Raw genomic sequence first — 10543 nt, 5'->3', positions numbered from 1 at the left:
AACTTCAGTCCTAGTCAGAGAATTACCTGAGGTGTTGCACACAGGAGATCGTTAAAAATGCATAGGCATATATCCAAGTGTGCCTGGCTGCCTGGGGCTGCCTGCCCTTCCTGAAGGCGAAAAGCAGCTAGCAGCAGCATATTGCTAGCACCTCAAACATTTTAGTCTTTCATCCCAGCCACGTTAACTGATTCTGCCATGTAAACGAGTATCTGTGCATCTGGGGTCATGTACTCTGAAAGAAGCATTTCCGAAGTCTGTGGGTTTATTTCCAGACTCATGCAGACAAATTAATGCAGGAGTCATAGCACGTAGGTGTTTTCTCAACCTCATTAGTAAGGCGCTGCTTCTTCTGAAGAAAAACCGATGTTACTGCAAATAAAACCATGAGGCGTGAGCAGTGTTTTCGTTGGGTACTGTGTTGCTCAGGCTCTGCTTCTCCTCAACTAATATCCCACTGCAAGGATGAGGCAATTACATCCTTCCAAATATATGTAAACATCAACTAAAACTAATTAGAAAAGTAAGTTACAGTGCAGGTGAAAAGGGGAAAAAATCATGAGCTAGAAAGGCTGAAATTTTTATTTTGAAATTCTAAATACAGTTTTGTGAAATGGACACTTTTCTGTTAGAAAAATGACCAGCAAAAAATGACACAGATTGAATACTAACACATAATACTGATTCCTATTGCTCCCCAAAGTATATAGCAACTCCTCCACAAGTAAAGGAGTCACCTCAACTACCCACCACAGAGACATGTTCTCTTGTAGCTACATGCTGAATTCTTTCAGGGGCCAGAGGGGATGAGAAATAATTTAGCTCCTAAGTTAATTAGTATCTTATGTTCTTCCAGGCACCAGGAAGCTCCTGCTGGCCTTAAGTGCCTATCAGCACTGTCACAGAGGCCTCCAAGGCCGTGCACCAAGTTAAGGCAAGAAATGGGTAAATTGTTCCTCATCACACCAAGCAGTGCCTATTTGCAAGCAGGTGAGTTGGCAAGCTCCATCTAAATCAACAGATGGAAAAACTATTTCAGTCTGCATGGATGGCAGTTGCTTATTCAATGGAAGCTTTGCAAGAGTCTGTGAAACCATTGACCCCTGTGCTGGGCAGCAGCTGTGCAGCAGGGACATCCTGCAGCCCTGTGCTAGCACTTATTCCACACCTCTCAGGTCCCTTCCCTTCCACTGTGTGTCCCTCTTCACGTGAAGAGCCTGCTTTGAGGGCACAGGTATCCTTAGGCTGAAGGTTAAAGCGGACTCTGGGCTTTTTGACATGGGCTGGGCCTGCAACCTGACCGTACAGCAATGCCAAGCCAACACCAGCTGCAGTCCCACCCCACTCAGTCAGGGAGGGAGAAATAGAGGGAGAAGCAGATGATGAGGATGTAGCATCTCACAAAGTCTCTCTCTTAAAATGCTCACTTCCGCATTTAAGATCTTCACAACTACATAACCATTGATTTGGGTGCAAAGAACTATCAGACCCTTCGCCCACAGCCAGAAGATGTGCTGTGCAGTTTGAACCATTTGTGAAACCATACTGTGGAAGTTCAACATACTGTAGGTTCAGCGTGTCTGGTGTGCATTTGTTTCAGCTTTCCCCTTCGCCCCCCAAAAACTCAAAATTAAACACTGAGTTTATTTAAGAATCTTTATTCTTTTTTTTCCAATTTAAATTATGCTTCCAAAGAACAAGTAAAAAATTACAGTGAAATACATTGCTAACTTCTACAAAATATTCTAAATAATAATGCACTTACATCATTTACACAATTTGCTTTCACAATAAAATAGGAGAGCTTAGATCAATATTTACAGTATTGACAGAGAGCACAGTCGTGCAGCCATCTGCTTCTAGTTTGGTCTCTTGCCGGAGTACCTCCAAGAAACCGTGTCCTGCAGTTGCACACAAATCCTTCTGCAGGGAAAAAAATCCTGCCAAAATCTTTCTGGGTGCAGGGACCTGCCCGTAGGGTTCCAAAGAGACTGATGTGGTGGCTAATACTGCTTCTTCAGCTTAAAGCTGCCACCGTAGCTCTTGTGCACACATTGGTAAGTTTAAAGAATTCCCTGATTCAGATTTTTGCTTCAGTACATTAGGCACTTCATTATAAAAGTTATCTACTATGGCTTTTGCAAAACAATTCACTTTCCTTGGGATATGCACTTGCCAGTCAGTGGGAGACACAGACATCTCCAAGGGCACCCTTTGAACCAATGTATCGAGTTGGTCTGTGTAAGAAATTTAGATCTTAGTACTTAATATCAGTTCTGAAGGTAGGGTTTTATCAAGATCTGGCCTTTCCATCAAGTCAAGCAATGTATTTTAAAGCTTAGTATATCCACACTTTTTCCCTAGTTACTGGTAACTAGAGTTTTCCTCTCTTAACAATAATTTAACTACTGACACCCACGTAGTTCCATGTGCCATTGGGTGACATATCCCACATATGATTGTCTTTAAAAGTACACTGTGGATTGATGTATTATTTACATATCTTAACATGTAGACAACAAAGTTGCAACTTACCAAATAATAAATAGATCAACAGAGTACAACACTGAAATAAAATAAATTAGAATGCTTCTCCAGGTATTGAATTCCCTCCTTTAAGGCCTGAGCCAGAGACCATCAAAATCAGTGATGTTTTTTTCAGCAACCTGAGAAGGTTTTAGACAGGGCTCCTTATTAGACACTGGCTATTTGAAATGAAGATGTTTAGCAAAGCTGACAGGTGTCTGAATATGATCAAACAGCAAAACGTACCTCAAAAAGGAGTCTTTTGGGTAAAACAATTTAGACTAAACAATAATACTGCAATTAATTAGGAAGAAAAGAGTTCTTGCAGATTGTCTCAACGTTAATTCAGCAGCAAGGAAATAAGCATACAGTTAAGAACACAACGTATTTGTGAGACAAATACGCGTTAGTGCACGTGGTTTTCCAAAAGTTTCTGTCCTCAGCTACATTTGTGCAGATTTCAGAATGCTTCTAACTCGACAGTTAATAACAGTCTTCTCATGGCTATACCTAAGTTTGCCATTAAAACAGAACAAATGACAACAAAAAATAATGAAAAACAGTAACAAGTAACTTACTCAAGAAAGTTGTCCAGGTACCAAACTTCAGGTCCAAACATATTTGAACACTGAAACTTGGAATCAAAGTCAAAATCTTAAAAATTAGACCTATCAAACTAAAAAAAAAAAAAAAAAAAAAAAAAAAAAAAAAAAGATAAAAAGCAGTGAATCTGCTCTCAGAATTGCACACTCACCAGGTTTGTAAACTCTACATGACATTAACGACGCACTGCTCATTACCAGAGGCATGACTTAAATGCTCTGTGCAAAGCAGTGCAGATGCTTTATCTGTAATTTACCTCACATCTTCTTTTTCTCTTCCTTAAGGGTTAAGCATTTAAAGTAATTCAGTAGCTAAACAGTCTGTTTCGAAGGAAAAGGCCTGGGTTTACATGGAAGGTGGGGTGACAGGCGTCCACGTGGATGCCAGCCGAGCGTGCGCGGAGGCATCGTACTGGCTGTCAGGGAGGTCCGCGGGGGCCCCACCGTCGTACAGCGGGGACGCAGAAGCGGTGGCAGCAACCGGGTGCGGAAGGGCAGAGTAGTGCGCTGGGGAGCCACGTAGGAACTGCGAGCTCAGGCCGTTGGACATCCCACTCGACTGGGACACGGGCGTGATGGTGCTGTTGCTCACAGACCACAGGTTAGGGTACTGACTGGAAGACAAACATAACAGGTTATCAGTGACTGCAGGCTCTGCTGGCAGGTGCTCAGCTCACCACACAGCTCCCACAGGTTCATTTGCTGTACACAAGTACACCAGTAAATTTTAGGCCAAACTAAGGAATTAACAGGCCAGCCTAAAAAAAATGCACAGGACTGAGAGCTGATTCCTGAACCGTGCCACACCCTGGCCTCACAGAAAAGTGCTGTGACCTTGGGGTGGCTGGATACAGCAGGTGTGGGACCCAGACAGGCTTGAATCCACTGCCACGAGTCTGTCAAAGCCCTGACCCCCCCTTGGGTCCTCTATAGTCAGAGATGGACAAACACCAGAGGGTAATTCAGCCTTCCTAGTACCTTGTTTGTCATCTCATGTTCGAAGGGGAAGAGCTGAATTGATACCTATAGATTGCAGGGAAAACAGAGAAAGGGTTGCTTGAAAGGGGAAGAAAACAAACAAACAAAAAAAAACCCTTGTCAGGGTTCTGCAGCCTCCACTCTCTCACCCTCTAGGGGTGCACACACACGCACACTCACACGCACTTTCTACTTTAGATTCCAAGCAGTTTACCAAAACAAGAGAAATATTACTCTTGCTTTATACAGACAACAGCGATGGAAGAAATGCTATCAAGATCCCACAGTTACAGCTCTACACATTCTATCTACTGGACAATTCTTATTGCAGCAACCAGAACTCAGCGCACTTTGCAACTTTTGAAGTATGTACCCTGGGGGGCAGCCTTGGAAAGAAGTGCTAGGAGTACCTGTTAACATCCACTAAGGACTAAAACGTCTGTTCAGTAATACAGCTATCTTACACTGGGAATTAGTACATATTCTGATTAACAGCTACGCATCAACGTGCATGGCTCATAGAAGAACGTTTTCCACAAACCAAGTGGTAGGTATGAATTGCCAAAAAAGATGCCTGAACCTCTGTCCTCTGTGGTTAATAGCAAAGATTTTACCACTTTAACTATATTCCTTTGAATTTTCAAGTTTAGCTCCAAGAGATTGTAAGCTATATCATAGAATGCTTTGGGTTAGAAGGAACCCTAAAGATCATCTAGTTCCAACACCCTTGCCATACAGTTGTTTAGGCTGGAAAAGACTTTCAAGATCAAGTCCAACCATAATCTCTGCTAAACGACTGAAACTTTAATTGAGATAGTAAGTACAAAGAAGAGAACAGAAACATTTATGCAATTACAAAATTGTCAAGGTTTTAACCAATTACACAATTTGATGTTACACTGGCTTGTCAAACAATATCTTAAGTAGATATTTGCTACTACCCCAACCACTTGCTCCTTCTCCACACTGCAGTTCACTGCCACTTTATTTGTAGCAGAATAACGGTGTGTGAAGGCGGAGGGGAAAACAGTGACTGGCTAAAACAAGACAGCTCAAAAAGACATATTTAAATAGCATTTTGCTTGAAAGCAAAATGAGATGAAACTTAACAGACCATCCTCAAATTCAGTGGATGCCTGTCTAAATCATTTTTGATCTTTAATCTATAAAATGTTGTTGTCACAAGTAGCTACATTTCCAAAGCATCAAAACTAACTTACCTATTTCATCAATCTGTTTTCACTGTAATTAGACCTTCTCAGTGCCCCCCACATATATAATGATTTGCCTGTGGCCATACAAATTTTTTAATTTAATGGTGACTCTCTACCTCCTCTTTCAGCCTTCTCTTAATAGGGTTTCTGAAGGATGCCTACCTGGAGCCAGTAGCTGTGCCAGTGCTGTGACTCATGGGCAGCATAGTTGTGTGTGTGGGAACTCCGAGAGTAGACCAGTTGTCATGGGACTGGAGCATGGAAAGGCACGCAGAGGAATTATCGGCATAGGCTGCTGAGAAAACAAGTAATCGCTTACACTAGAATCAAACCAAGTAGTTTTGTGTTCAAATGCAATGGACTGCTTTAAACCACCCTCCTGCACTACTGCCTTGAACCCCCCCCCCAAAGAAAAACAGTCACCTACCAGTTGTGTCAAGCTTACAAGTTCACTGGCATTGCCCCTACTGAAGCAATGCTTTCCTCAACTTACAGCTGCAAAGTCTTACTTAGAAAAAGATATCTATATTCAAACTACTTGCTAATTCAGGCCATCCTTTCTTATTCAATCAATGGAAAGAGGTGGGCTCCTTACTTATGCTACTCCAGTCTCTCTTCCAAAGCACCTTTATCTCTGTCACCTACATGGGCAGTAACAATTTGGCGGCCCTGGATAATAAGCAGTCTGAATCACATATCCCAGCATTAGAATGCCACCACAGGCTCTTAAGTCTGCCTTAGGCGTCATCAAGAGTGACCAGACTGTGGCTTATTTTTTTTATTCCCACTGCTGGGACCAGACCTGTACGATTTCATTTCATTGTCTTTACTCTAACTGGCAATTAAAATCCTCACTTGCAAATTTAATTTTAAAAAAAAAAAAGAGTCTAAGAAAGTTTAACCTCAACAGTCATAGCAATTCAAGAACACACAGCAAAACCAGCACAACGCAATCCAATCAACTAGCAGCCAGCATTTCTGCACAACCACATTTCTTTCCACTGTAAAGACTACAGGACACATACCCATCATCACTATTTCTTTGCAATTCTAGCCCCAAACCCTCTGCGTCAACTGAACTAGACAGTGACCTCTGTTTCTGTCCATTTCTGTGGACATCACTCTAGATGCACACTGCTCTACGCTCGCATACCATGGCTAATTTCCCATCTTTACATAGCTGCAAAGTACAACTTACTTGGCGAGTTGTTTCTATGGGTGTAGGGATTGGGGTAAGGGGCAGAGCGGTGGTTCCTCAGCGATGAGTACCTTTCACAGCTGTGAGCAGGGGAGAGCGACAGGGGTGCTCCAAACTGAGGGTGAGGATTGGCAGGAGGGCACAGAGTCCCAGTCCCAGGAATAAGCCAACTACCTACTGTGAGAAAGCAAGAGTTTTATATGATGAGTATGTAACACAGCCAAGAGCATAGCGAAGAGATAAATAATTGATCAGAGAGGGAGTGCACACTTGTGAAAGGAAAACAAGTTTCTGTAAAGCTGAAATGTCTGAATTGTACAACACTAAGAAATGGTCTTATGAAGGAAAATTCAGAAAACAGCTTAGAAAAAGCCCCGTGTCAAGCTGAAATTTTTTAAAAGCTACCATTTAGTTACAATCACAGTAAGGAAACACTGAAATGGTTAAAGCCTCCCTTACCTGGGTAGGGTGTGATCATTTGTGTGCTCAGTAACAGTGTAATTGTCAGTTTTAAATTGCCCTTTTGGGGGTCTCAGCTTATAGCTAGGCTCTGACATTTCTCAGGCTGCTAAGAACTCTTAAAACCAAGTGCTTTCACTAAAAGGAAGTAATTCCTACTACAGCACAACTCCCCCTTTTATAGGCTGCAAACATTTTTTTGGCAATAACCCTTTAAAACACAAATCATTAAAACATTACTAGTGCTTTTTACTCATCTGGCATAACTTTTTAAGCAAATGTTCCTAGTTGTCTTCAGTAAGAACTATTTTGATAGTTATCTGCTGTATTTTAACAGAACTTTAGTCTCTGTATCCATATGACTATTGTTGTCCTCAGCTGTCTTTTCAGAAACAATGGTTGCTGCAAAATTCTGTTAAGGAATTTTGACGGTAATACCACTGTCTGAACCACACACACACACGTATATAAAATATATATAAATAATAATATATAAAAATCATCACATTTAAACAATCACAAACCTGCATGAATGCCAACCTTAAGGATCAGTAATATTATTTTCCATAAGAACTAATAGGCCAACCAGCAAACACTGCTCTCAAAGTTTTGATTAACTGGCAGTTGAGATGGAAAATTCAGAGTTACAGGCGTGATGCTGAATGAAAGGAAACATACACTGCGAATACCCAGACTGCTGGTTGTCTCCCACTTCCTCCATCATATCTTTGTGATCGCTTCTGTAAAAGAAATCATGCCAAATTATTTCAGAGCGTGTTTTCGTAAATGTGAAAAAAAAATCCAAACTTTAGAATTGAGTAAAGAGCTCTCACCTTTCCTTTGCATCAAGAAATGCCTTCGCAAATGGATTGTATTTAATTTTTAAAGCTGTGATCTAAAAGCAACAACAAACATTTTTATTTGCAAGTATTATTATTCATCATCATAAAGAAATTTAAGACTCAAATTAGTACTTTCCGTTCAAATCAGAAAAATCACATTTTTTAAAGAATATGGTTGGGCCTGTGATACCTATATACATCAATTAAAGAGCACCTTATATCTGAAATATTAACAGCAGGCTAGGAATTAGTCCCTAAATTCTACAAGACTGAATTGCCTGAGTTTATTTATTGAGTAAGGCAACAGTTAAGAAGGCACACTAAAGTTAGAAGAAGCTTTGGGTTTCAAGACAAAGCAAAAGAGGCATCAACAAATCTCAACAAGATTGGTAACTTACAAGTCCATTAAATACAGATGCACGTTTTGGCAGACAGAAAGGTCTGTTCCGAAAACAACGCTTACAGTTATTTCATGATTCAGTTGAAAATAACAACTGTGTTTCTTACCATAACAGCTTGCCCTAAGGAATCTATTAAGAATTACTCTTTGGCAATAACTTTACAGTATATATTGAGATGATGAACAGAACTTTGTGTTGTTATACATGGATAGAGTTTTTACATTTAACTTCAGACGAAGTACAGAAGGAAGGAAAAGCACAGAGAAAGGAAAGCTGTGCCAGGAGCCCCGCTATTTTGCTTTGTAACAGCGCTTTGCCACTTGAAAGGGTGCAAGCTCCGGGAGGTTTCTCCCCCGCCGCGCATACCTCCTCGTTCTGGTACGCCGTCACGGCTATAAACTGGGTCTCCGGGAAGGAATGGCTGGTGATCATCCGCTGCGGGCCGCCGACTCTCACTATGTGAATCCGAGGCTCGTACTTGTGCAGGGAGTTCAGCATGATCTGAGAAGAGCGAGACAGGGCAGGTGAGCAGGGGCAGCTCTCCACAGCCGGGGAGGGAGAGGCAGCAAACCGTACACACACGTATAGGGCTGTTTATAGGAACCCTATGCATATATGTGGGGTTGCATATAGGAACCCTATGCATATATATAGGGCTGATGAACCCTAAAAGCGAAGCTGTAGGCAGGAAGAGGCGCTGCAGGTGGGCTTTCTGCCTCATCACCACCTCACCCCTCAGCTCAGGGGCTGCACCCAGCGCCTCCTGCGCCCCCCCACCCCCCCCGTGCCGGGGCCGTGTCCCCCGCCGAGCCACCGCTTACCTGCCCGCCGCCGTTGAGCTTGTTGGTGAGCTTGACCTTGCTGAAGGAGACGGGCGCCTTCATCCAGTGCGCGCCGAAGTTGGGCGAGTCGGGGTGGATGTAGACGCAGCTGGGCGCCTGCGGCTCGGGCTTGCCGCCGGGCACCCACTCGCCGTTGACGTACTTCCAGCGGTGCCCGTCGGCCGCCACGAAGTCGAGCAGGAAGGAGTACATGGCGTGGGGGTCCAGCCCCGACACGCTCACCTTCAGCACCGGGAACATCCTCCTGCGGGGCGACACGGGTGGGACGGGGCTGCGGGCGGCACCCGCGGGCAGCCCGCCTCCCCCTCCCCCTCTCCCCCTCCCCGGGTCCGTACCTGCCGTTCTTGGTGACGATCATCTCGTTGGTGAGCTCCTTGAAGCGCAGCCACAGCTCGCCCTCCTCCAGGCTGACGCGCAGCTCGCGCTCCGTCGGGTCGCCCTTCTCGCTGCCCGCCCGCAGCTCGCTCTCCACGGCGCTCAGCAGGTGCTCCACGCGGCACGGCGCCGCCTTGCCCGCCCCCTCGGCGCCCGGAGAGCTCATGGCGGCCCTGCCCTGCCCTGCCCTGCCCGGCACAGCCCCGAGCGGCAGCGGCGGCAGCGCTGCGGTGTCCCCGCTGCCTGCCCTGAGCGCCGCGGCGGGCAGGGGGCCGCGGTTATACCGGCCATAAACGGCCCCCGCTGACATCACGCGGCCCGCGGGGGGCCCGCGCCCATTGGCGGGCCGCCGCTTTGAAGTGCCCGCCCGGGCGGCGCCATTGGCTCCCCGCGGCCATATCAGACCGCGGCCCGCACCCCCGCCTGCCCGCGCCGCCATCAAAGCGCCCGGGCGCGAGGAAATGGCCCCGGCGGGACGGGACGAGGGGGACAGGGGAAGGGACGGAGCCCACCACTTTGCCCGCCCCGTCAATGCCACCGAAAATGAGTGCTACTCGTTCTTATTTTCACATTTTTTTTCTCCCCAGAGTCTTAACGCATCCACACGTTTCCCCAAAGCACCCACTCGCTTTTCAAGCAGTCCCAGCGCAGCACATGTTGATTTGGGTTCGCTTTGCCCTCAGCAAGCGGGAGGGTGGCACCCTGCCTCTCCCCGAGGTGGCAAAACTCCTGGTGGCTCGGGGAGATGCGTGCCTGAGTACTGCTAAGTACCCTCTCCGGCTCAAGCGCTCAGATCCTGAGCCTGCCTGCATGAAAGTCAATGATCAAACTTCCCCTGGCGACAAACAACTGGCGAAAAACAACCAAATAAACCGAGGCTCCCGTGAAAGCCCTTAAGGGAGAGGTTGGCTAAAGGATGGGTTGCATCAGCGAATCTGTGTGAGGATTACTTCCAACTCAGACTCAAAATGTTTAGGTAGAATACCCTTTCAGTACCTAAAGATATCAGTTATGACACTAGAGCTACTCAAACCAAACAATCTTGTGAGAGGTGGCAGGAGCAAGCAGATGGCACAAGTCAGAGCTGCCCTCCTCACAGGCCATTT

The 10543-nt window shown here is 45.3% G+C and overlaps 1 protein-coding gene across 1 annotated transcript; it reads right to left on the bottom strand.

The window, feature by feature from the left end:
- Positions 1-3245: 3245 nt before the first annotated feature.
- TBXT (T-box transcription factor T) lies at positions 3246-9603 on the bottom strand (the record flags this gene model as incomplete). Its single annotated transcript, XM_082755702.1, has 8 exons — positions 3246-3742; positions 5483-5615; positions 6519-6695; positions 7656-7717; positions 7811-7872; positions 8587-8721; positions 9042-9306; positions 9398-9603. The coding sequence occupies 8 exons, from the start codon at positions 9601-9603 to the stop codon at positions 3475-3477; spliced, it is 1308 nt and encodes a 435-aa protein (XP_082611828.1). The 3' UTR covers positions 3246-3474.
- Positions 9604-10543: the final 940 nt, after the last annotated feature.

The sequence above is a fragment of the Aythya marila genome (assembly GCF_965140915.1).
Source record: "Aythya marila genome assembly, chromosome: 3".
NCBI lineage: Eukaryota > Metazoa > Chordata > Aves > Anseriformes > Anatidae > Aythya > Aythya marila.
The sequence above is the reverse complement of the archived record's forward strand: the minus strand, read 5'-3'. Positions and strand labels throughout refer to the sequence as shown.